Source organism: Dermochelys coriacea, chromosome 2 (assembly GCF_009764565.3).
Source record: "Dermochelys coriacea isolate rDerCor1 chromosome 2, rDerCor1.pri.v4, whole genome shotgun sequence".
NCBI lineage: Eukaryota > Metazoa > Chordata > Testudines > Dermochelyidae > Dermochelys > Dermochelys coriacea.
Genome location: NC_050069.1, coordinates 1,230,689 through 1,257,298, shown reverse-complemented (window position 1 = coordinate 1,257,298; position 26,610 = coordinate 1,230,689). Strand labels below are relative to the sequence as shown.

The 26,610-nt window shown below is 59.9% G+C and overlaps 1 protein-coding gene across 22 annotated transcripts in view; it reads left to right on the top strand.

Moving 5' to 3' along the window:
• Positions 1-25,690, top strand: part of PLEC (plectin) — a 166,566-nt gene extending 140,876 nt beyond the window's left edge. For all 22 annotated transcript variants that reach the window (XM_043507195.1, XM_043507194.1, XM_043507196.1 and 19 more), the window contains 13 exons: positions 1,960-2,112; positions 3,663-3,817; positions 4,369-4,495; positions 4,827-5,010; positions 6,247-6,404; positions 7,244-7,422; positions 9,709-9,847; positions 10,219-10,575; positions 12,195-12,278; positions 12,619-12,723; positions 13,030-13,128; positions 14,831-18,187; positions 19,215-25,690. In XM_043507195.1, coding sequence (XP_043363130.1) covers positions 1,960-2,112; positions 3,663-3,817; positions 4,369-4,495; positions 4,827-5,010; positions 6,247-6,404; positions 7,244-7,422; positions 9,709-9,847; positions 10,219-10,575; positions 12,195-12,278; positions 12,619-12,723; positions 13,030-13,128; positions 14,831-18,187; positions 19,215-25,550 — 11,433 coding nt within the window. In that variant the 3' untranslated portion in view covers positions 25,551-25,690. The remainder of the gene's footprint in view (positions 1-1,959; positions 2,113-3,662; positions 3,818-4,368; positions 4,496-4,826; positions 5,011-6,246; positions 6,405-7,243; positions 7,423-9,708; positions 9,848-10,218; positions 10,576-12,194; positions 12,279-12,618; positions 12,724-13,029; positions 13,129-14,830; positions 18,188-19,214) is intronic.
• Positions 25,691-26,610: the final 920 nt, after the last annotated feature.

Genomic DNA, 26,610 nt, shown 5'->3' with positions numbered 1-26,610 from the left:
ACCCAGCCCCCATCACCCTGCACTGCCTCTAACCCCCATCACCCCACCCCCGTCACCCTGCCCTGCCTCTAACCCCCATCACCCCGCCCCCATCACCCTGCCCTGCCTCTAACCCCCCATCACCCCGCCCCCATCACCCTGCACTGTCTCTACCCCCCCGTCACCTCGCCCCATCACCCTGCACTGCCTCTAACCCCCATCACCCCACCCCCATCACCCTGCCCCCATCACCCTGCACTGCCTCTAACCCCCATCACCCCACCCCCGTCACCCTGCACTGCCTCTAACCCCGTCACCCCACCCCCATCACCCTGCCCCCATCACCCTGCACTGCCTCTAACCCCCGTCACCCCACCCCCATCACCCTGCCCCCATCACCTGCACTGCCTCTAACCCCCATCACCCACCCCCATCACCCTGCCCCCATCACCCTGCACTGCCTCTAACCCCCATCACCCCACCCCCATCACCCTGCACTGCCTCTAACCCCCATCACCCCACCCCCATCACCCTGCCCCCGTCACCCTGCACTGCCTCTAACCCCCATCACCCCACCCCCGTCACCCTGCACTGCCTCTAACCCCCGTCACCCTGCACTGCCTCTAACCCCCATCACCCTGCCCCCATCACCCTGCACTGCCTCTAACCCCCGTCACCCCACCCCCATCACCCTGCCCCCATCACCCTGCACTGCCTCTAACCCCCATCACCCCACCCCCATCACCCTGCCCCCATCACCCTGCACTGCCTCTAACCCCCATCACCCCACCCCCGTCACCCTGCACTGCCTCTAACCCCCGTCACCCTGCCCCCGTCACCCTGCCCCCATCGCCCTGCACTGCCTCTAACCCCCATCACCCCACCCCCATCACCCAGCCCCCATCACCCTGCACTGCCTCTAACCCCCATCACCCCACCCCCGTCACCCTGCCCTGCCTCTAACCCCCATCACCCCGCCCCCATCACCCTGCCCTGCCTCTAACCCCCATCACCCCGCCCCCATCACCCTGCACTGTCTCTACCCCCCCGTCACCTCGCCCCATCACCCTGCACTGCCTCTAACCCCCATCACCCCACCCCCGTCACCCTGCACTGCCTCTAACCCCCGTCACCCCACCCCCATCACCCTGCACTGTCTCTAACCCGTCACCCCACCCCCATCACCCTGCACTGTCTCTACCCCCCCGTCACCTCGCCCCCATCACCCTGCACTGCCTCTAACCCCCATCACCCTGCCCCCATCACCCTGCACTGCCTCTAACCCCCATCACCCCACCCCCATCACCCTGCCCCCGTCACCCTGCACTGCCTCTAACCCCCATCACCCCACCCCCGTCACCCTGCACTGCCTCTAACCCCCGTCACCCCACCCCCATCACCCTGCCCCCATCACCCTGCCCTGCCTCTAACCCCCATCACCCCGCCCCCATCACCCTGCACTGTCTCTAACCCGTCACCCCACCCCCATCACCCTGCACTGTCTCTACCCCCCCGTCACCTCGCCCCCATCACCCTGCACTGCCTCTAACCCCCATCACCCCACCCCCGTCACCCTGCACTGCCTCTAACCCCCGTCACCCCACCCCCATCACCCTGCCCCCATCACCCTGCACTGCCTCTAACCCCCATCACCCCACCCCCATCACCCTGCCCTGCCTCTAACCCCCATCACCCCGCCCCCATCACCCTGCACTGTCTCTAACCCGTCACCCCACCCCCATCACCCTGTCCCCCATCACCCTGCACTGTCTCTACCCCCCCGTCACCTCGCCCCCATCACCCTGCACTGCCTCTAACCCCCGTCACCCCACCCCCATCACCCTGCACTGTCTCTGGCCTCCCGTCACACTACCCCCATCACCCTGCACTGCCTCTAACCCCTGTCACCCCATCCCCCCATCACCCTGCCCCCCATCATCCTGCACTGCCTCTACCCCCGTTACCCTGTGCTCTCCACAGGAGGAGAAGGAGCAGATCACAGAGTACAAAGGGCACCTGACAGGGCTGGCCAAGCGGGCCAAAGCCATTGTGCAGCTCAGGCCACGCAACCCGGCCACTCCGCTCAAGGGCCGGCTGCCAGTGCAGGCCGTCTGTGACTACAAGCAGATGGAGGTGAGAGGGGATTGGGGGCGGGGTGGGGGGCGGGGTCTGGGTCTGGGCGCAGGACCCCAGGGGTGGGGGGCAGGTGTGCGGCTGGGGGCCCAGGGCTGAGAGCGAGGGCCTAGGGGTGTGGTCCAGGGGTCGGGGGCTGGGGGCCCGGGGCTGGGAGCGTAGGCCTAGGGGTGTGGTCCAGGGGTCGGGGGCTGGGGGCCCGGGGCCGGGAGCGTAGGCCTAGGGGTGTGGTCCAGGGGTCGGGGGCTGGGCGCAGTGCCCCGGGGGTGTGGGGCAGGTGTGGGGCTGGGGGCCCGGGGCTGGGAGCGAAGGCCTAGGGGTGTGGTCCAGGGGTCGGGGGCTGGGCGCAGTGCCCCGGGGGTGGGGGGCAGGTGTGGGGCTGGGAGCGTAGGCCTAGGGGTGTGGTCCAGGGGTCGGGGGCTGGGCGCAGTGCCCCGGGGGTGTGGGGCAGGTGTGGGGCTGGGGGCCCTGGGCTGGGAGCGAAGGCCTAGGGGTGTGGTCCAGGGGTCGGGGGCTGGGCGCAGTGCTCCGGGGGTGGGGGGCAGGTGCGGGGCTGGGAGCGTAGGCCTAGGGGTGTGGTCCAGGGGTCGGGGGCTGGGCGCAGTGCCCCGGGGGTGTGGGGCTGGGGGCCCGGGGCTGGGATCGAAGGCCTAGGGGTGTGGTCCAGGGGTCGGGGGCTGGGCGCAGTGCCCCGGGGGTGGGGGGCAGGTGTGGGGCTGGGGGCCCGGGGCCGGGAGCGTAGGCCTAGGGGTGTGGTCCAGGGGTCGGGGGCTGGGCGCAGTGCCCCGGGGGTGTGGGGCAGGTGTGGGGCTGGGGGCCCTGGGCTGGGAGCGAAGGCCTAGGGGTGTGGTCCAGGGGTCGGGGGCTGGGCGCAGTGCCCCGGGAGTGGAGGGCAGGTGTGGGGCTGGGAGCGTAGGCCTAGGGGTCTGGTCCAGGGGTCGGGGGCTGGGCGCAGTGCCCCGGGGGTGTGGGGCTGGGGGCCCGGGGCTGGGATCGAAGGCCTAGGGGTGTGGTCCAGGAGTCGGGGGCTGGGTTCAGTGCCCCGGGGGTGGGGGGCAGGTGTGGGGCTGGGGGCCCGGGGCTGGGAGCGTAGGCCTAGGGGTGTGGTCCAGGGGTCGGGGGCTGGGCGCAGTGCCCCGTGGGTGTGGGGCAGGTGTGGGGCTGGGGGCCCGGGGCTGGGAGCGAAGGCCTAGGGGTGTGGTCCAGGAGTCGGGGGCTGGGTTCAGTGCCCCGTGGGTGGGGGGCAGGTGTGGGGCTGGGGGCCCTGGGCTGGGAGCGAAGGCCTAGGGGTGTGGTCCAGGGGTCGGGGGCTGGGCGCAGTGCCCCGGGGGTCGGGGGCAGGTGTGAGGGGCAGCGGCCCGGGCCTGGGGGTGGTGCCCAGGGGAGGGGCCCAGCTGCCCTGCCCAGCAAGGCCAGCCGCACAGGCAGGGGGTGCAGAGGGAGAGCCTGGCGCGGGGCACTGGCCCCGTGGGTGGGTGCAGAGGGCAGTGCTCAGGCTGGCCAGACGGGCGCTGGCGTCTGGGGCTGACGCTGCCCCCTGACTGCCCTAGATCACAGTGCACAAGGGAGATGAGTGCGTCCTGATGAGCAACGCTCAGCCCTCCAAGTGGAAGGTGCTCAGTGGCTCGGGGAGCGAGTCCATCGTGCCATCCGTCTGCTTCCTCGTGCCCCCGCCCAACAGGGAGGCGCTGGACGCCGTCAGCAGGTGCGAATGCGGATGCTGCGGGGCCGGGCCTCCGGGGTACTCCCCATCCGGCAGGACCCCTCGGGGGCACTCCCCCTCCGGCGGGACCCCTCCCCCTCCGGCGGGACCCCTCCCCCATCCGGCAGGACCCCTCGGGGGCACTCCCCCTCCGGCGGGACCCCTCCCCATCCGGCGGGACCCCTCCCCGCCCAGGCCTCCGCTCCCCTCTAGATCGCCTTGCTTCCTGTCCAAGCTCCTCTGCTGCCCTCTCCCCTTCCCCCTTTTGTCTGGGTCTCTCTGCTCCCCTCCCCTCCCCTCCCCTCCCCTCTGCTGCCCCCTCCCCTTGCTCCCACCTGGGCTGCTCTCCCCTCATTGCCTGGGGCAATGCATGTCGGGGCCCTGTCTCCATCCCCCATGCCAGCCACGGGGGCAGCAGCCTTTCTCCCCTTAAGCTCTGTGGGTCCCCCCAAGTCTCGTGGTGCAGCCGGGGCCTGGGCCCCGAGTCCATGCCTGGGAGACCTGCCTTCTGTCCAGCCATGTGTGCTGGGCTCACTGGTTCTCGTTCTCCCCAGGCTGGACGTCAGCCACCAGCACGTGGTGACGCTGTGGCACCAGCTGCACGTGGATATGAAGAGCCTCCTGTCCTGGCAGTACCTGGTCCGGGACATCCAGCAGATCCAGTCGTGGTCCCTGCTCATGGTGCGTTGCGCCCCAGCCCTGTTTGTGGAGGGGGGCTGGAGATGCCAGGGAGGAGCTGGGAGGGTGGGGCCAGGCTGGGAGCTGGGAAATTCAGGCTCAAACTCAAGAGAGAGCCCCGTGGCTGGGGAAGGATCCCCTGGCCCCCCAACACCCACCTGTCGCTGGGGTACCGGGAACAGGGTGTCCCCCACAGCTGGCCTGGGGCGGAAGTTGGTCTGGGGGCTTTGTCTCCCCCACCTGCTGGTGGGACCTCTCCCCTGTCCTTGCTGGGCTTGGGGGTACTGGGGAAGGGGGGCCAGCGCCCGTCTGAGGCTGTATGCCTGGCCCCCAGTTCCGGACGCTGCAGCCCGAGGAATACCGGCAGACGCTGCGCAGCCTGGAGACCCATTTCCAGGAATTCATGCGCGACAGCCAGGACTCACAGAGCTTCCTGCCAGATGACCGGCTGCAAATGGAGCGCGAGTACAGGGTCTGCACCCAGAAATACGAGCACCTGCTTCACAGCCTGGAGAAAGGTAACCGGGGCCATACCCACCCCCCCGCTTCCCCCTCCACACACACACACACACGTGTCCTGCAGAGCGCAAGTGAGGAGCTGGGCTTTGTCGGTCGCGATCACTGAACCCAGTCTTTTGGCAAAACACCCCAGCTTTATACTTGTAAATTCCCACTCTAGTCTAAGGATTTTGCAATGTCTTTCTGTAATCGTTAACCCTTAAATGGTGTTAATCTTGGGGTTTTCCGCTGTTCTCTCTTACTTGTTGTCTCACCTTCGGTGGTGTTTGCCTCACCTCTGAGGTTGTCAGTGCTGCTCACTTGTTTAGCATCAGAATCAATGATTGTTTCCTGCTGTCTCTCCAAGTCTCTCACTTCTTCTTGACCATCTGGACATTTTTGAGGCTTTCACACTCATCCTTCACCATGCACACATCCTTTACTCACACCAAACAATTTTACAGAAAATTTCAGACAGGATTACATTTTAGAAAGGGTGATATGGTTACTAAAGGGATTACAAAAGAACTAATTGGGGGTAAAAGGTTAATGGGTCAAAGTCCAGACATTGAGATACGGGGGTATGTTGTCCATATAATGGCTGTGTTCAGGTGTGGAGTATAATGAGTGGATACAATGATGAGAATTACTGTAGTGAAAACTTATCCTAAAACAAAAGGTGACCATAATCAGCCATAAGGACTGTTCTGGTTGATGCATTTTTCCCGACGATCCATGGTCGTTCCTTCCTGCTATCCAGTCAGGGTGGCCGGCAGAATACAATCAAATCATATCATACATCAATACATTGAATACATACGACATGATTATCCTTTATACTTCATTCTGAGTTACACAAAATACAAACATAAAATCCTACTACTACAACCAGGCCTGCCACAAAGCCAGGATACCCTTCCACATACACACACTGGGGACCATGTCTGTGACAAGGCCATTCCCCCACGGGGCCATGTCTGCAATAGGACTGTGGCCGTCTCTCCCCCATCCCCAGCCCAGGCTGTGTCTGTGACGTGCCCCTCCCCCCAGCAGAACCCTTCCCAGGAGTCCTCCTGTCCCAACCCCTCCCCTGTGTGGGGTATGCCCCCGATACCTCTGGGCTCATAGGGCCAAGCCCGGGAGACCTCTCATCCTGTGGCCCCTCCCCTGTGTGGGGTGGCCCCTCTGGGCCCATAGGGCCATGCCCAGGAGACCTCTCCCTAGCCGTCACTAACAAAGCCACTGACCCTGCGCAGGGGAGCAAGACGAGTCCATGTGCAAGAGCTACATCTCCCAGCTGAAGGACATCCGTCTGCAGCTGGAGGGCTGCGAGTCCCGCACAGTCCACAAGATCCGGGCACCCCTCGACAAAGACCCAGTCAAGGAGTGTGCCCAGCGCATCAGCGAGCAGCAGGTATGCCCACCCCTCCCCACCCCCTTGAGGATCCTGTGCCCAGCACATCAGCGAGCAGCAGATATGCTCCCTCAGCCCCCCGTGAGGATCCTGCACCCAGTCAGCTCTCTACTCAGACATCAGAACCCACCTACCACAGGACACTGGCCCCCTGCTGTGCTCCAGTCTGCAAGAAGCCACCTCCATCCCCACAACAAGACCAGACTTATCCCCTCCCAGGCTGACCCCAGAAGGGATCCCTGCTGCATCCTGCTTCAGGCCCACGGGCTGGGCTGGGCTGGGCTCAGCCCGTCCTGTCCCTCCCTGGGTACGTCTACACAGGAGCCACCGGCGGGGTACAGCTGCAGCGTGGACACCACCTACGCTAGGGCTCTCCTGTAGGCATAGGTCCCCACCTCTCCAAGGGTTGCCAGGTCGTTGGATTTGACATTATCTTCGTAGCCTCAGCCAGCCCCTTTCCAGTGACCCACTTAGCCCCAGCCAGCCAGGCGCCATTCACATCTGGGGCTGAGCGTGCCTGAGAGCAAGCAGCCCTTTCCTCCCCCGAGGGACCAGTGCCATGTGCGGGGAAACTGAGGCACATGCAGGCTTCCTAAAACCATTACAAAAACGTCACACTTGGTGATAGGGCAACCCGTGGGATAGCAAGACGCTCTGCCATATCCCTGGAGCTGGGGCGCAGCATGGCATGGCTTGGCACCAGAACTGGCCTGCTCTAGGGAGGGTCTTGGGAAACCCAGCTAGTGCCAGGCCAGGCGCCAGCCTGAGGCGTTGCTGCCTTCCACCGGTGAGCAGCAGGCGGGGTTGCCTGGAGTAACGGCCCCACCCCGTTTCTGCAGCAAATCCACGTGGAGCTGGAGAGCATCCGAAAGAATCTGGAGAAGGTGACCGAGAAGACGGAGAAGGTGTTGGCCCAGCCGGAGCACTCGAGCTCGGCCCCCATCTTGCGCTCGGAGCTGGAGATCACTCTCCAGAAGATGGACCAGGTGTACAGCCTCTCCACCATCTACCTGGAGAAGTGAGTGTAGGGCCTGGGCTGAATAGCTTCACTGTGCAACCTGGGGGCTCCTTCCAGCCCCCAGGCCTCCCCCCTCAGCCCCCTGTGTTCTAGGGACTCCCTGCAGCCCCTGTCTCCCCCTCCCCCTGGCGGTTTTCCTCCAGGCTCCCCCTGATGGCAGGGACTCTGTATGTGCTGTGACCCCCCACCCCCTCATCATCATTTCTTTGCTGTCTGTCTGGAAGAGAAGCTGCTCCGGGTGCCAGGCGCTGGCGGTTATGTGGGTGAGGGCTGTGAGGAGCTCCAAGGGTCCCAGCTGAGAACGGGCAGCATGGTGCCAGCCAGCACTTGAGCCGCTCTGACCTCCTCTCCTGGTCTGGGCCCTGCACTCGCTGCACCCGCTCTGGAGAGGGGCCTGGGCAGCCCCCCGCTCAGTGCACAGCTGGGTGGGGCTGGGGGACATCCTAGTGCCGTTCTGTACGTGGACGGGACGCTGGGCACCCCAGCTCAGAAAGGCAGAGATGGGCAATGGGTGACTGGGACCCGAGAGACCCCTGGTCGGGCAAGCCAGAGCCTGGGACTGTGATGGCCTCTAGCGGGACACAACTGAGTGTGTCAATTCAGGACCAATAGCAGAGAGCAGGGCAGTCACAGCCCCAGGCTGGGGTTTCTGTGCACACCAAGGCGAACCAAACCAGCCAGACAGAGAAGACTTTGGTCTCACCCCACTGGCTAACCACAAGTCACACAAGCAATTCCCTTCGACACTCCAGTTTCCCAATATCACCACCAGTGCCACTCGTTATGGGGGCAAATGGTTATGAAAACCAATACCCCAGTAAAAGAAAAAAGGTTCTCTCAATCCCAAAGGACCAAGCCCCAGACCCAGGTCAATATACAAATCAGATCTTACCCACAAATCACGCTGTTTCCAATCCTTTAGAATCTAAAATCTAAAGGTTTATTCATAAAAAGAAAGAAATATAGATGAGAGCTAGAATTGGTGAAATGGAATCAATGACATACAGTGATGGCAAAGTTCTTGGTTCAGGCTTGTAGCAGTGAGAGAATAAAGTGCAGGTTCAAATCAAGTCTCTGGAGAACATCCTCCGCTTGGATGGGTCATTCAGTCCTTTGTTCAGATCTTCAGTTTGTAGCAAGGTTCCTCCAGAGGTAAGAAGCAGGACTGAAGACAAAATGGAGATGATGCAGCTGCCTTTTATAGTCTCTTGCCACGCGGCCTGTGCTTCCTTTGTTCCAAAAAGAAGCTGCCCAGCACATGGCCTGGAAACACCTCAGAGGTCTGTCCATACCAAGTCCCAAGGCGTGTCTGCCTTCTCTCAGTGGGTCAGTTGTGTAGCTGATGGTCCTTAATGGGCATCCAGCAGGCTAGGCAGAGCTGACACCTACTTGTCTGGGGTGTCACCCAGAAGCACAGCACAAGTTTGAAATGCAGACAGTATAGTGCCAAAGCTTATAACTTTAAATACAAAAATGATACCTACATACAGACAGCATAATCATAACCAGCCAACCATAACCTTTTCATAAACCCCTTACTTAACCTCCTTTGTACAAGATTGGGTGCCACTATAGGACCTTGGTTGCAACAATAATCTATACGGTCACAGTTCATGTCAGTAACGACATACGGAATAGTGATTGGGGGGCAGTGGTTGGAGTTTGCCTGCCTCACACACAGTTCCGGGGGGAGGGTTGGGGTTTGGCCATCTCACGCCTGGGCCTGGCGCAGGGGCTAGTGTTTGCCCATCTGGTCTGCGGCCCTGGCAAGGGGAGAGGCTTGGGGTGTTTCCCATCTCATGCACAGGCCCCAGGGACCCTTTGCTTGCAGCACGTCTGAACGCCGTGCCAGGGAGGTGTTTCCTCTCGTGATTAGCCGGGAGAGCTCCCTGGTACATGGGGCAGGCGGGCTGAAGGCTGAGGCGTGTTCAGAGAGGGAGAATGAGACCATTTGGGAGGCTCCAACCCCCCTTCTCCAGGGCAGGAGCCAGCCCCTTTCACCGCAGGGGGGTAGGCATCACCATGGCACGGCAGCTCCTCCCTGCCTGCAGCCGCCCCCCTGGCCAGTATCAGGGACGGGCCAGCAGGGCTCCTGTTGCAGCGGCCGTGTCTGGGACAGTGCGATGCCACCAGCCCAGGCTGGCCCCCATCCCCAGGGGCTGGCCAGGTCTGTGGGAGTGCTCACCACAGGACATGTGGTGAGAGGGGCTGGGGGTCGCCCTCCTGCCCCCCGCACAGGTCTCTTCCATTCCCTGCCCTCTGCGAGCTAATCTTCTCCCCCTACAGGCTGAAGACCATCAACCTCGTGATCCGCAGCACACAGGGGGCGGAGGAGCTGGTCCAGAGCTACGAGGAGCAGCTGAAGGAGGTGCAGGCTGTGCCCTCTGACCTCAAGGAACTGGAGGCTAACAAGGCAGAGCTGAAGGTAATGGCCAGGGAGGCCCCTGGCTTGCCCGGACAGGATCAGTTCCTTTGGGTGCAGCGCGGGTGTTCCACAGGCCCAGATCTCTTACACAGACCTGGATTACACGGGGCAGGGCCCTGCCCCAGAGCCGAGAGAGCATGGGCGCACATGCAGACACTGGGGGGGCACTGTTAGGAGGAAGGCGGGGCCCTGGCTGGAGGGGAGGGGAGCAGTGCCCAGCAGCTGGGCAGGACCCAAGTCCAGCAAAGTGGTGGAGCTCCAGCAAGGGCTGCATTCACCAGGAGCATTGATTGCATCCAGCCGGGGGTGGGATGGCCAGGCTGTGGGGGCAGGGAGCTGCCCATCGCTGACCTGTCCCCTGTGTGCCACAGAGGCTGCGTGGGCAGGTGGAAGGGCACCAGCCCCTCTTCAGCACCCTGCAGTCAGACCTGAGCAAGGCCAAGGATGTCAATGAGCGGATGGTGAGGGGCCACAGCGAGCGGGACGTGGACCTGGACCGGTACCGGGAGCGGATCCAGCAGCTCCTGGAGCGCTGGCAGGCCATACTGACCCAGATTGACCTGCGCCAGCGTGAGCTGCAACAGCTGGGCCGCCAGCAGCGCTACTACCAGGAGAGCTATGCGTGGCTCATCCAGTGGATCCAGGACGCCAAGGAAAGGCAGGAGCAGATCCAGTCAGTGCCCATCATGGACAGCAAGAGTGTGCAGGAGCAGCTCCTGCAGGAGAAGGTAATGCCCGTGACAGGGCACCCGGCGGGACCACCCCCCAGGGACACCTGTGTGACGGTGCTGCCCATGGGAGCCAGCTGAGATCACTGAATTAGGGTGAACCGCAAACAGACTGTGGCAGACAAACCCCAAACACTGGTGGATATTGCAATAGTTAGATTTACCCAGCCAGCCCAAAGCAGCTTCTGTAGCACCTCCCTGGGTACTCAGACGTCCAAATAATGCAGTTCCCTTAAAGTACCAGCCTCAGGCCTCCATCCAGACACACCTGTCAACCATAGGATGATACATTCTGAAAATCTTAGTTCATCATCTAAAAGAAAAGGTTCTCCTGACCCCAAAGGACCAAGCCCCAGACCCAGGTCCAATTATACCTTAGATGTTACCCCAAATAGAATCATAGAATATCAGGGTTGGAAGGGACCTCAGGAGGTATCTAGTCCAACCCCCTGCTCAACGCAGGACCAATCTCCAATTTTTGCCCCAGATTCCTAAATGGCCCCCTCAAGGATTGAGCTCACAACTCTGGGGTTAGCAGGCCAATGCTCAAACCACTGAGCTATCCCTCCCCCCAGAGAGAGTGTGTTGGTTAAAAGATCAATATACAGACAGCCTTGAGTTCAATTCTTGAGGACCAGATACACGGCAGAGATGAGCTTGTAGTTGCCAAAAGTCCTTTTAGGAATAGTCCATAGGCTATAGTCCAATGGCCATATTCAGGGTGACTCTAGTCAGTGACTGGGGATCTCAATCCTTACGGCTTAAGGTTTCCCCCTCCTGAAACCCAAAGCAGATCTGAGACGAAGAAAGATCGCGTCCCATACATTTATACATTTTCTGCAGCCTTTTGGCCTGAGAAAACAATCGGCTTAACTTTCCTTCTTCCAAACATCCTGGCAATTAGCACAGAGTCATTTATCCATTGAACAGTTCAGACACAGGTTATCACAACCTTCAAAGAGACATAGACAATAATACTATGTCACTCAAGCATCTTCCTAAATGTTAATATTCCCTTTTTGATCTTTGAATCAAAGCTGTAGCCAATGACAAGACTGGTTTGCTGACATCACAAGACCTGAGCAAACATCTACTCTTCTATCTCTAACCATGCAGACTTGCATTTCAAAGCTCTATTCAAAGCACTATTCATTTCCATCACTTCCTAACCTGTCTCTAAAGGCGGGCCATGGGTCAGGTCAGTCAGTGAGTTAATTAACTCTTTCTGGCCCTGTCACGTTTCAATGAGATTTAATAATTTTATTAAGATAATGTTGAAGTAAAAAGAAAACGGTACAGAGTTTAAGCATAGAAGTTTCTGGTTATCAGGAAATAAGGTACAGATTATCAAGGGGTGCGAAATTTATATTACACTCATAACGTCACAGCCTGCGACAGGGCACCCAGTGGGGACACTTGTGACAGGGCACCCATCAGGGACGCCCCTAGGGGCGCATGGGGCAATGAAAGCCAGCAGTGGCGGGATTCTGTTCCACTGGCTGCTTTTCTCTCTGCCTGCCCATCGGCCTGGGTGGCTTTGCTGGGTGGGCTGCCTGGAGCCGAGGGGCGAGGATGCTCCGGAGTAGGGGCTGCGATGTTCACGAGTTGTCTCTCCCCAGAAACTCTTGGAGGAGTGCGACCGGAACCGGGAGAAGGTGGACGAGTGCCAGAGATACGCCAAGCAGTACATCGACGCCATCAAGGTGCGGGCCTGAGGCTCCTCCCACAATCCCACGCTGCTTCCTGGCCTGCCAGGCTGAGCCCTCTGCCTGCAGGCTCTTCAGCAGGGGTGCTGGCGCAGGCGGGCGGAGCTGGGCTGGGTTGGTGCTTGACATGGCAGCAGAGCTGGCCTGGGCGGAGTTCACTCCCATCAGGGCCCGGTGGCTGAGCGGGAGCCAGGGTACTCTGGTGTCCCAGGAGATGAGGTTTCTCTCTAGCAGAGCCCCGGCTGTGGAGTGCAGGCTGGGATCCCGCGGAGCCTGTGGAGCGGGTCACCGGCACCTGGGTCTCTGCCAGTCTCTGACACGGGCTCTTCTCCCCCAGGATTATGAGCTGCAGTTGGTGACATACAAGGCCCAGGTGGAACCCATGGCTTCCCCAGCCAAGAAACCCAAAGTGCAGTCTGCGTCTGACAGCGTGATCCAGGAGGTGAGGGGGGCAGGCCCGGCTTGGGGGGCTCTCTGGAGCAGCCAGGGCCAGTGCAGGGCAGATCATGGGCAGCTGGGGCTATGGTGCTGTGGCAGCCTGGAGGAGCTGCCTCTGGACCCAAGCTGAGGGCTGCAGCCCTCCTCTGCATATGGGCCTGGGGACTGGTGCGGGTGGTGCACTAGTGGGCCAAGCCTGGGTCAGTCCCTGGTGTCTGGCACCAAGGAGCTCAGGGGAGGGGGTTGCACTGCGGACTTGTCTCCCCCCCCGCCTCGGATGCACCCGCTGACCTGTGTTTCCTGGCTGCAGTACGTGGACCTGCGGACGCAATACAGCGAGCTGACCACTCTCACCAGCCAGTACATTAAGTTCATCAGCGAGACCCTGCGGCGGCTGGAGGAAGAGGAGGTAGGAGAGCGGGGGGTGGGGGCGGCCCAGGGCCTGGCATGCATCTAGCTGTGTTGGTCTCGCTCCTTCCATAACAACAAGGAACATGGTCCATGTTTACTGCCCGTCCCACATCACTAACGCCCAGCCCAGGCCTCTAACCTGGCGCTGATCTGGCGGCTGGCTCTGGGCACAGCAAATTGATACTCATCAAGGGCTCTGCTGTGTCAGCCCTGCCCCCAGCGCCGGCCAGGGTCTGCCAGGGCTCTGCTTGGTCATTAGGAGGGCACTTCCCAGATACACTTAGTACAGTCAGCGTCTGTGTCAGCATGGAGCCTGTCCTGCCGCGGGATCTCCGACTCCTCGTTTGTTCTCTGCTGTAACCTCTCTAATTCTTCATTTCCGCCCTTGGAAGAGGAGCCGCTTGGCCGGTGCTTTATCTTGGGGGATGTTTGTGTTGGTTGGGATCTAATGGAGGGTAAAAAACCAGGATGACTCTGGGATTTCTGCACCAGGTACTCCCCTCTGCGCATGCCCCTCCTCAGCCTCCCTCTCTCCGCCTCACCCCATGGCCACAAGCAGCCTGCTCCCAGCACCTGCTCACTGCGCCTCCTGCTTCTCCTCCACCCCCTGCAGGAACTGCCCCCAGGCCCTTCTCCCGACCCACAGGGCCATCGGGGCAGGGAAAATGGGGGAACTAACGGAGACCTCACTCAGTCTAGGCAAACAGGGAGCCCAGCCCTTCCCCGAGACCAGGGAGGGGCCTGAGCGCAGCAGGGATCCCCTGGCTTTGGAAGCACCAGGCCCGTGGTCATGGCTGTGCAGACATCACCCTGCTCACTGTGTAAGAGAAACAGGAGCCCTCAGCCCCCCGGATCAGCCCTGCTGCAGTGCGGAGCCCTGCGAGGTTGCTGCTTCCCTCTCCCTCCCCCCGAGAGAACTGGCAGCTGTAAATCCACTCCCAGATGTCCCTACTGCTGGAAAGGGCAGCGTTTGCATGCGCCCTGGCAGGTCTCCTTCCCGCTCCACATGGCTGGCTTGCCTGGGCTGCTGGGAGTGGGGCAGTGAGGCACTGTAGAGCCAGCTCGGCAGCCCAGGGCAGAACTCAAAGCTCTCTCCACAGACTCTCTTCTGTCCCGGTGAGGAAAGGGTCACCCTGTGCCTCCATTGCCCTCTGCCTGGTCTCCCTTCTCTCTCTGCTGCCCGTATCTCCCACGCCTTCTCCCGGCTCTGCAGCCTGACTGGGCTCCTCACTCGCCCCGAGATGACAGTACTTTTCTGCAGCTGTTGCTTTTGTGCTGGGGCCTCCGGCAGGAGAAGGCTCCTCTTGTGGCTGCCGGGGGAGAGGCCTGCAGTGGGCATGGTGAAGGTGTGCAGGCTGCTAGCTTCCTGTCTTCATTTGCCGTGGGCTTTGCTCGGGCTCCATTGTTTGCTCTTGCTTCGTTCGTCACCCTGCTTCCTGCACAGCCGCCCCGCTTGCTGTGTCACGCTCTGTCACCCGCCTCCCTGAGCTGTACTAAGTGAGATATAGCAGTGCCGTGTCCCCTCTGTCTGCCATACATCTTCCCGAAGCCAGCCGGGGGCTCCAGGCCTTCCCCATGCCACATCCTCCACCCCCGCCCCAGACCACCTCTCACCGGTCGTGTGTGTGCTGCTGGTTCTGTGGTTTGTGTTGTGATTTCGTCTTCTCCCTTTTGTTTTCTCTGCACTCGTCCCCTCCCAGAGAGCCGCGGAGAAGGTGAAGGAGCAGGAGAGGAAACGGCTGGTGGAGGCGGAGGCCCAGCTGGAGAAGCAGAGGCAGCTGGCTGAGGCACATGCCGAAGCCGAAGCGCTGGCTGGGAGGGAAGCCCAGGAGCTGCGCCGCCGCATGCAGGAGGAGGTCTCCAAGAGGGAGGTGGCGGCTGTGGACGCTGAACGGCAGAAGCAGAACATCCAGCAGGAGTTGATGCAGCTGAAGCAGAACTCGGACGCCCAGATCAAGTCCAAGGACGAGCTGATCGAGCAGGTGGAGTGCAGCCGCAGGAAGGTGGAGGAGGAGATCCATGCCGTCCGCCTGCAGCTCGAGACCTCGGAGAAGCAGAAGTCCAGCGCGGAGATGGAGCTGCGGCAGCTGCGGGCCCGGGCCGAGGAGGCTGAGCGGCAGAAGAAGCTGGCCCACGAGGAGGCGGAGCGCCTGCGCAAGCAGGTGGAGGAGGAGACGCAGAGGAAGCGGGAGGCGGAGGAGGAGCTGAAGCGCAAGGTACAGGCAGAGAAGGACGCAGCCCGGGAGAAGCGGGAGGCCGTGGAGGAGCTGGAGAAGCTGCGCATGCAGGCGGAGGAGACAGAGAGGAGGATGAAGCAGGCTGAGCTGGAGAAGGAGCAGCAGATCCAAGTGGCTCAGGAAATGGCGCAGAAGAGCGCGGTGCCCTTCGTGGAGACGGCAGCCCGGCTGGAGATGTCCCTGAAGCAGGAGCACCTCACAGTCGCCCACCTGCAGGAGGAGGCGGAGCGCATGAAGAAGCAGCAGCTGGAGGCAGAGAAGTGCAGGCAGGAGGCAGAGAAGGAGCTGGAGAAATGGCGGCAGAAGGCGAACGAGGCCCTGCGCCTCCGGCTGCAGGCAGAGGAGGTGGCTCACGAGAAGAGCCTGGCTCAGGAGGAGGCTGAGAAGCAGAAGGAGGATGCGGAGAGGGAGGCCAGGAAGAGAGCGAAGATGGAGGAGTCTGCCCGGCGGCAGAAGGAGCTGGCCGAGGAGGAGCTGGAGAAGCAGAGGAAGCTGGCAGAGGGCACCGCCCAGCAGAAGTTCTCAGCTGAGCAGGAGCTGATCCGGCTGAAGGCAGAGATGGAGAACAGGGAGCAGCAACACCTGCTGCTGCAGGAGGAGCTCTTCCGCCTGAAGAATGAGATCAGTGGGGCCATTCATAAGAGGAAGGAGGTGGAGGAGGAGCTGGCCAAGCTGCGTACCGAGATGGAGACCCTCTTGGAGAGCAAGGCCAAGGCCGAGGAGGGTTCCCGTTCCAGCAGCGAGAAGTCCAAGCAGAAGCTGGAAGCCGAGGCCAGCAAGCTACGGGAGCTGGCCGAGGAGGCGGCTCGGCTGCGCGCCTTGTCGGAGGAGGCCAAGCGGCAGCGACAGCTGGCTGAGGAGGAAGCAGCCCGACAGCGAGCCGAGGCCGAGAGGACCCTGAAGGAGAAGCTGGCCGCCATCAGCGAAGCCTCCCAGCTGAAGGCGGAGGCAGAGATCGCCCTGAAGGAGAAGGAGGCGGAGAACGAGCGGCTGAGGCGGCTGGCAGAGGACGAGGCCTACCAGCGCAAGCTGCTGGAGGAGCTGGCAGCCCGGCACAAGCAGGACATCGAGGAGAAGATCACCCTGCTGAAGAAGTCCTCCGACACCGAGCTGGCGCGGCAGAAGGGCATTGTGGATGATACGCTGAAGCAGCGGCGCCTCATCGAGGAGGAGATCCACATCCTCAAGATCAACTTTGAGAAGGCATCGGCGGGCAAGACGGAGCTGGAGCTGGAGCTGAGCAAGATCAAGAGCAGCGCGGAGGAGATCCAGCGCAGCAAGGAGAAAGCCGAGCGGGAGGCTGAGAAGCAGCGGCAGCTGGCCCTGGAGGAGGAGAACCGCCGCAGGGAGGCTGAGGAGAAGGTGAAGAAGATCTTGGCTGCAGAGCAGGAAGCCGCCCGGCAGCGCAAGGTGGCCCTGGACGAGGTGGAGCGCCTGAAAGCCAAGGTGGAGGAGGCCAAGGGGCAGAAGGAGCTGGCGGAGAAGGAGTCGGAAAGGCAGATCCAGCTGGCCCAGGAAGCGGCTCAGAGGAGAATTCAGGCTGAGGAGAAGGCCCACCTGGCTGCCGTGCAGCAGAAGGAGCAGGAGCTGCTGCAGACAAGGCGCCAGGAACAGAACATCCTGGACAAGCTGAGGGAAGAGGCCGAGAAGGCCAGGAAAGCAGCGGAGGACGCGGAGTTTGCACGTGTTAAGGCTGAGCAGGATGCGACCCTGTCCCGGCAGCAGGTGGAGGAGGCAGAGCGCCTGAAGCAGCGAGCTGAGAAGGAGGCGCAGGCCAAAGCCAGAGCCCAGGAGGATGCTGAGAAGCTCAGGAAGGAGGCCGAGCTGGAGGCGGCTAAGCGGGCCCAAGCTGAGCAGGTGGCTCTGAAGCAAAAGCAGCTGGCTGACGCCGACATGGAAAAGCACAAGAAGTTTGCAGAGCAGACGCTGAGGCAGAAGGCCCAGGTGGAGCAGGAGCTGACCAAGGTCAAGCTGCAGCTAGAGGAGACGGACCACCAGAAAAGTATCCTGGACGAGGAGCTGCAGCGGCTGAAGGAGGAGGTGACGGACGCCATGAGGCAGAAGGCCCAGGTGGAGGAAGAGCTCTTCAAGGTGAAAATCCAGATGGAGGAGCTGATCAAACTGAAGACCCGCATCGAGCAGGAGAACAAGGTGCTGATCCGGAAGGACAAGGACAACACCCAGAAGTTCCTGGTGGAGGAGGCCGAGAAGATGAAGCTAGTGGCCGAGGAGGCTGCTCGTCTGAGCGTGGAGGTGCAGGAGGCTGCCCGCTTGCGGAAGCTGGCGGAGGACGACCTGGCGCAGCAGCGGGCGCTGGCCGAGAAGATGCTGAAGGAGAAGATGCAAGCAGTGCAGGAGGCCACGCGGCTGAAGGCGGAGGCAGAGATGCTGCAGAGGCAGAAGGACCTCGCTCAGGAGCACGCCAAGAAGCTTCAGGAGGACAAAGAGCAGATGCAGCAGCGCCTGACTGAGGAGACTGAGGGCTTCCAGAAACTCTTGGAGGCCGAGCGCAAGCGGCAGCTGGAGGTCATGGCTGAGGCCGAGCGCCTCAAACTGCATGTGAGTGAGATGAGTATGGCTCAGGTCAAGGCAGAGGAGGATGCAAAGCGGTTCAAGAAGCAGGCGGAGGAGATCAGTGAGAAGCTGCACGAGACGGAGCTGGCCACCCAGGAGAAGATGACGCTGGTCCACATGCTGGAGATCCAGAGGCAGCAGAGCGACAGGGACGCGGAGAATCTGAAGAGGGCGATTGCTGAGCTGGAGAGGGAGAAGGAGAAGCTGAAGCGGGAGGCAGAGCTGCTGCAGCAGAGATCGGAAGAGGTACTGATTTTCCTGTTCCTCCCTTGCTGTCATGTTAATGCTGGGGGATACCCTCTGCTTAGTGTCCTAACTGAGCTGACCATGTAAATGGCAGCCTTCGGACAGCTGACTGCGCCCATAAAATGCCAGCCAGGGTCCATCCATCATTCCCTTAGTAACTGACAATCCTCCATAACCCACATGGGCTGTCCGCAGACTCGTCTCACAGCCCCCCGGGTTGTTACGGGTGAAGTGTCAGAGGGGACATGGACAAAGACAAGGGGAGGATTTTAAAAAGCACCTCCACGATTTAGCAGCCCAAGTGCCATCGACTCTCGGGGGACGTGTGCTCCCAGGTCACTGGAGTGCTCTAGAAAACCTCAGCTAATGCACCAAGTCCCTGCTCCACGGACCCCGACTCTTAGCCTTGCTCCTGCAGTTCCTGTGAGCACATGCACACGGCTCACATGTGTGTGCAGTGCTAAGGCTCCAGCTGCAGTGTGACCTGTAATTGACCCAGGAGTGTATTTGAGCAGCTTTGCCCCACGCCCCCAATGGAGGTTGCTCATCTGTTACTGGTGTTGGCAGGGTCCATCCTCCCTGCACAAGTTGTGCTGTTCTCCTGCAGGCACAGTGTGTCCACTCCCTGAGCGCCAGGCACAGACGGTGGCGACTCTAAGGTCCTTGGCCGTACGGACATTCACCCTGCTCCTTGGGATGCATAATGGGGCACGATTAGCTTTGTTTACCCCCACAGAAGAACAGTGTCCCTCTCCTGCTTCTTTAATCCAGTCTAGCATGCAGTATTGTTCAGACTCCTTCTCATCTTCCCACCCCGTTAACCCTAATGCACCACAGCAGGGGGTTGGCCCGTGTACCAGCTAACATAAGCCCAAGGCACTAGCCTGTAATACGACTTGCTGCTATCCCCCAAGCGTTTTCCTGTTAGCGCCCTCCCACTAATGGTTATCCCTGTCTGCACCAGGTTTTTGTGGGCTCTATTTGGGGGGTTGGGTCTAAGAGATGTTTCTTTGTTTCCCTGCTCCAGATGCAGACAGCTCAGCAGGAGCAGCTCCGTCAGGAGACTCACATACTCCAGCAGAGCTTCTTAACAGAGAAGGATAGCCTGCTTCAGAAAGAGAGGTTCATTGAGGAAGAGAAAGTCAAACTGGAGAAACTCTTCGAAGATGAGATGAACAAAGCTCAGAACCTGAAGGCAGAGCAGGAGCGGCAACAGAAGCAGATGGAGCAGGAGAAGCAGCAGCTGAAGGCCGCCTTGGACGATGCAAAGAAGAAGCAGAAAGAGGCGGAGAAAAATGTCCAGTGTAAGCAGGAAGAGCTACAGCAGCTGGAAGAGCAGCGGCAGCAGCAAGAGAAACTCCTTGCAGAGGAAAACCAGAAGCTAAGGGAGAAACTGGAACAGCTACAGGAGGAGCACAGGGCTGCGCTGGCCCAGACTCGAGAGATCATGATCCAAACAGACGACATGCCTGAGGATGCCGCGATTTTGCCTACTCAGCTGACTCCGACCAAAGCGGTGCCCAATGGCAGAGATGCCGTGGATGGCCTGGCTCAGAACGGGGAGCCGGAGTTTGCATTTGATGGCATCCGGCAGAAGGTGCCTGCGGAGAAGCTGGTTGAGGCCGGCATCCTGGGCAAAGAGATCTTGGACAAGTTGGTGAAAGGGACGGTGACAGTGGCTGAGCTTGCGCAGAGGGATGACCTCAGGAAATACCTGCAGGGCCAGAGCAGCATCGCCGGCTTGCTTATTAAACCCACCGACGAGAAGATGAGTATCTACAAGGCCATGAAGAAACAGCTGCTGAGCCCAGGCACGGCACTCATCCTCCTGGAAGCACAAGCTGCCTCCGGCTTCATAATTGACCCAGTGAGAAACAAGAGGCTCTCTGTAAACGAGGCAGTGAAAGAAGGAGTAATTGGACCAGAGCTGCACAATAAAATGCTGTCTGCCGAGAGGGCAGTAACCGGGTACAGAGACCCCTACACCGGAGACAAGATCTCCCTCTTCCAGGCCATGACAAAAGATCTCATTGTCCAAGACCATGGCATCCGCCTGCTGGAGGCCCAGATCGCCACCGGGGGCATCATCGACCCCGTGAACAGCCACCGCCTGCCAGTGGAAGCGGCCTACAAGCGGGGCTACTTCGACGAAGAGATGAACCAGACTCTGTCAGACCCCACGGATGACACCAAGGGCTTCTTTGACCCCAACACGCATGAGAACCTGACCTACCTGCAGCTGATGGAGAGATGCATGACTGACCCTGAGACTGGGCTCTGCCTCTTGCCGCTCACCGACAGAGCAGCCAAAGGAGGGGACCTGGCCTACACGGATCAAGAGGCCAAAGATGTTTTCAAGAAAACCACGGTGTCTGCCCCCTTCGGCATATTCAAAGGAAAGACGGTGACCATCTGGGAGATCATCAACTCGGAGTACTTTACCGAGGAGCAGAGGCGAGACCTGTTGCGGCAGTACAAGACTGGCAAGATCACCGTGGAGAAGATCATCAAGATTGTCATCACCGTAGTGGAAGAGAGTGAGAAGAAGAGCCAGCTGTGCTTTGAAGGGCTCCGCGCTGCTGTCCCTGCCGCCGAGCTGCTAGAGAGCAAAATCATTGACAAAGATCTCTACAACCAGCTGCACCAGGGCAAGAGGTCTGTGAAGGACGTGGCTGATGCAGACGCCATAAAGAGGTATCTGAAGGGCACCGACACCATTGCTGGCGTCCTGGTGGAGTCAACTGGGCAGAAGTTCACGCTCTATGACGCCCTGAAGAAAAACCTGCTGAAGCCAGAGGCTGCCCTGCCACTGCTGGAGGCCCAGGCAGGCACGGGGTACATCATCGATCCCGTTAGGAATGAGAAACTCTCGGTGGACGAGGCAGTGAGAGCTGGGATTGTCGGGCCAGAGTTCCATGAGAAGCTGCTGTCTGCAGAGAAGGCTGTGACTGGCTACAAAGACCCGTACACTGGACAGACTGTCTCCCTGTTCCAAGCACTAAGGAAAGGCCTGATCCCCAGCGATACCGGGATCCGCCTGCTGGATGTCCAGCTGGCCACCGGTGGCATAGTTGACCCTGTGAACAGCCACCGCCTGCCGCTCGATGTTGCCTGTAAGCGGGGCTACTTTGACGAGGAGACAAACAAGGCCCTATCCACTCCCAGCGACGACACCAAGGCCTTCTATGACCCCGACACTCAGGAGAACCTCACCTACACCCAGCTGCAGAAGAAATGCCGACCGGACAAGCAGACTGGCCTCTACCTGCTGCCCCTCTCAGACCAGGCCATCCGGTCACAGCAAGAGGAGGTCTACACGGACAGCCAGGCGAAGGAGTCCTTGGACAAGGCGACCCTGGAGGTGCCAGCTGGCAGCTTGAAGGGCAGGACAGTGACGATCTGGGAGCTGATCCACTCTGAGTATTTCACCGAGGAGCAAAGGAGGGAGCTGCTGCGGCAGTACAAGACCGGCAAGGTCACCATTGAGAAGATCATCAAGATAATGATCACCATCATTGAGGAAACAGAGAGCAAGAAACAGGAGAAGCTGACGTTCAGCGGCCTCCGAGCACCTGTTCCTGCTAGTGAGCTGCTGGAGTCGAGGGTCCTTAGCAAAGCCCAGTACGAGCAGCTCAGGGAAGGCAAGAAGTCAGTGAAAGACCTCTCCGAGACGGACTCTGTAAAGAGGTTCCTGCGGGGCAGCGACTGTGTCGCTGGCATCTACGTGGAAGACACGAAGGAGAAACTGAACCTTTATGAGGCCATGAAGAGAAACCTCCTGAGGCCAAGCACCGCTGTCACCCTGATGGAAGCTCAGGCGGCCAGTGGGTTCCTGGTCGAGCCCGAAAGTAACCAAAAGCTGTGTGTCAACGAGGCTGTGAAGGCTGGCCTCGTTGGGCCGGAGCTCCACGAGAAGCTGCTCTCTGCAGAGAAGGCCGTCACTGGGTATAAGGACCCCTACTCTGGGAACACCATCTCCCTCTTCGAAGCCATGAAGAAGGGACTGATCCTCAAGGAGCATGGCATCCGTCTGCTGGAGGCCCAGGTCGCCACCGGCGGCATCATCGACCCCGTGCACAGTCACCGCCTCCCCTTGGAGGTGGCTTACAAGCGGGGCTACTTCGACCAAGAGATGAACCGGATCCTCTCTGACCCCAGCGACGACACCAAGGGCTTCTTTGACCCCAACACGCAGGAGAACCTGACCTACCTGCAGCTGAAGGAGAGGTGCATTGAGGACCCCGAGACCGGCCTGTACCTCCTGCCTCTGAAGCAGCCGGAGAAGCCCACAATGGTGGAGACGACCCATGTGTACACGGAGGCAGAGACCCGGAAAGCATTTGAGGAAACGCAGGTCAGCATCCCCGTGGGCAGCATGGCCGGCTCCTCCATGTCCCTGTGGGAGATCATGCAGTCAGACCTCATCCCTGAGGAGCAGCGGAAGCGGCTGATGGAGGAGTTCCGCTCCGGCAATGTGACCAAGGAGCGCATGATCATCATCATCATCGAGATCATCGAGAAGACAGAGATTGTCCGGCAGCAGGACCTGACCTCCTACGACTTTGTCCGGCGCCGGATCACAGCTGACGACCTCTATGAGGCCAGGATCATCTCCCTGGAGATATACAACGTGCTGAAGCAGGGCTCCAAGACCATCCGAGAGATCCTGGAGATAGAGACCGTCTGGAAATACCTGTACGGAACCGGCTGCATTGCTGGCATCTACATCCCCTCCACCAAGCAGAAGCTCAGCGTCTATCAGGCCCTGAAGAAAGGGCTGATCAGCCCTGAGGTAGCCCGCCCCCTGCTGGAGGCCCAGGCTGCCACTGGCTTCATGATCAACCCCATAAAGAATGAGATGCTGACGGTAGACGAAGCTGTCAGGAAAGGAGTGGTGGGGCCGGAAATCCACGACCGGCTGCTGTCTGCAGAGAGGGCTGTGACCGGCTACAGGGACCCGTACAGCGAGCAGAAGATCTCACTCTTCCAGGCCATGAAGAAGGATCTGATCGCCGCTGAGGAAGCCCTCCGGCTGCTGGATGCTCAGCTAGCCACTGGCGGCATCATCGACCCGTTCCTGGGGTTCCACCTGCCTCTGGAGGTCGCCTATCAGCGTGGCTTCTTCAGCAAGGAGACTTGTGACAGGCTGTCGGAGCCCAGTGAGGTCCGGAGCTATGTGGACCCCTCCACGGACGAGAAGCTCAGCTACGTGCAGCTCCTCAAGCGGTGCCGGAAGGACGAGAACAACGGCCAGCTGCTGCTGCCCCTGTGCGACACGAGGAAACTGACCTTCCGGGGCCTGAGGAAGCAGATCAGCGTGGAGGAGCTGGTGCGGTCCCAGGTCATGGACGAAGCAACAGCCCAGCGCCTCCAGGATGGCTTAACCTCCATCGAAGAAGTCTCCAAAAACCTGCAGAAGTTCCTGGAGGGCACCAGCTGCATCGCTGGTGTCTTCATGGACTCCACCAAGGAGCGGCTCTCCGTGTACCAAGCCATGAAGAAAGGCATCATCCGGCCTGGCACAGCTTTCGAGCTCCTGGAGGCTCAGGCAGCCACTGGGTACGTGATCGACCCCATCAAGGGCTTCAAGCTGACGGTGGAGGAGGCGGTGCGGATGGGCATTGTGGGTCCAGAGTTCAAGGACAAGCTCCTTTCGGCGGAGCGGGCGGTGACCGGTTACAAAGACCCCTACTCGGGCAAACTGATCTCCCTCTTTCAGGCCATGAAGAAGGGCCTGATCCTGAAAGATCATGGGATCCGTTTGCTAGAGGCCCAGATCGCCACGGGAGGCATTATCGATCCAGAGGAAAGCCATCGCCTCCCCGTGGAGATGGCCTACAAGCGGGGCCTGTTCGACGAGGAAATGAACGAGATCCTCCTGGACCCCAGCGATGACACCAAGGGCTTCTTTGATCCCAACACCGAGGAGAACCTGACCTACCTGCAGCTCATGGAGCGGTGCATCACTGACTCGGAGACTGGGCTGTGCCTACTCCCTCTGAAGGAGAAAAAGCGGGAGAGAAAGACCTCGTCCAAGTCGTCTGTCCGCAAGCGCAGGGTGGTGATTGTTGACCCAGAGACAGGGAAGGAGATGTCGGTTTACGAAGCCTACCGCAAAGGCCTCATCGATCACCAGACCTACCTGGAGCTCTCTGAACAAGAGTGTGAGTGGGAAGAGATCACCATCTCCTCCTCAGACGGGGTGGTCAAGTCCATGATCATCGACAGGAGGTCCGGGCGACAGTACGATATTGACGACGCGATTGCAAAGGGCCTGATTGATCAGTCTGCCCTGGACCAGTATCGGTCCGGCACCCTGTCCATCACCGAGTTCGCAGACATGCTCTCTGGAAACGTGAGTGGCTTCCGATCAAGATCTTCTTCTGTTGGGTCTTCTTCCTCCTACCCCATAAGCCCAGCCCCTGCGAGAGCTCAGCTGACATCCTGGAGCGACCCTGCTGAAGAGACCGGTCCGATTGCTGGGATCCTGGACACGGACACCCTGGAGAAAGTGTCCATCACGGAGGCCATGCACCGCAATCTTGTAGACAACATCACTGGACAGCGGCTGCTGGAGTCCCAGGCCTGCACCGGAGGCATCATTGACCCCAGCACAGGGGAGAAATTCTCTGTTGCTGATGCAGTCAACAAGGGCCTGGTTGACAAAATCATGGTGGACAGGATCAACCTCGCTCAGAAGGCCTTCTGTGGCTTTGAGGATCCGAGAACCAAGACGAAAATGTCGGCCGCCCAAGCCTTAAAGAAGGGCTGGCTGTACTATGAAGCCGGCCAGCGGTTCCTGGAGGTACAGTACCTGACGGGTGGGCTGATTGAGCCCGACATGCCAGGCCGGGTCTCGCTCGATGATGCGCTGCAGAAAGGCACCATCGACACGCGCACAGCCCAAAAGCTGCGGGACGTGAACACCTACTCCAAGTATCTCACCTGCCCCAAAACAAAACTCAAGATCTCCTACAAGGATGCAATGGACAGAAGCATGGTTGAGGAGGGAACAGGCCTGCGCCTGCTGGAAGCTTCCTCCCAGTCCAGCAAAGGATACTACAGCCCCTACAATGTCAGTGGCTCAGGCTCCACCTCTGGCTCTAGATCGGGTTCCCGAACAGGATCTAGATCAGGCTCCAGGCGAGGGAGCATTGATGCCACCAGCTCCGGCTTCTCCATGACCTTCTCTTCCTCCTCCTACTCTTCCTCAAGCTACGGACGCAGATACACATCTGGTCCCCAGAGCAACGTGGATGCTGCTGAACTCACTCTCGCCTTGTGCAGCCTAAATGGGAGCTGTGGATGGGAAGCAAACAGGAAGTTCCCCAACCTGCAGAGGCCTCAGCTGACAGTGGCATAAAGTCCCCTCCCTGCCTGCCCCAGCCCCCCAAAACACTGAGGAACTTTCCCATTTATCCTGCTCTGCATGTGGTGAAGCTACTGGCTAATCATCTGATTATTATTTTTAAACCCCAATTTTCTTCCAAAGCAGTGCCTAGAGTTTAACCAAAAAGACGAGACTAATATATATTAATATGTATGATTGTTGGGACAGTATTTGTATATTTAGCGGTGAGAGAACACACACTACCCTCCAGCTCAGTAACCCAGGAGCTTGCTTCGGTTCGTACCATCTGCAGAGAAGACTAACCCAGCCACCACCGAGCCGCTCCCACAGCCAGGCAGAACCTGCCAACAGGTTTGCATTTTTGATCCTAACCAGCTAGTGACTTTTTTTATTAACTCTGCCAGCTTCATCCCCTACCATCCCCAGAGGAGGAGAGGGTACTGTCCCCAGCTCCCAGACCTGCTGCTTATGCCGGCTGCCCTCCCCCTCCCCGGGAAAAGAGACTGTGACCTTGGACTCTGGGCTGACCACACTGTCCCTCAGCGCTTTCGCCCAGGACAGCGACCTCAGCACACCAGCTCTGGAGCCGTGGCAGGGACCCTTTCTGCTGGCCTTTGGTGGGGCAGAGGAGGAGGCTGCTGTCCGCTACCTGCCGCCTCCCAAGAGCTCCTCAGCCTGCCTCCCAGAACTCCCCACAGCCGCTGTGGGCTCCGCACTCAGACTGTAAGTGCATGCTGGGGCTGTCTCTATGCTTTCACAGAGCCTGCTGCCATGGGGATGGATCTGCCTGCCTCTCTGCTCACAGCTTCACCCCCAAGAGGTTTTACTCTGCATCTGCGCCTCCTCCTCCGGCCTGCTTGTTCACTCTGACTCATTCCATCATGCTTTGCTTTTCCGGCCCAAGCTCCCAGGGGAATCTTACATTGCCGTGTGCTGCTGTGGGCCAGTGGCTATGTCTGCATGTGTGTGTCTGTCTGTCTGTTTGTCTGTCTCTGTCTCTCTCTGTGTATCTGGGAAGTGCCCTGTACAAGGTTGATTTTTTAGACTGAATCAAGAGACTAATGAATTGACA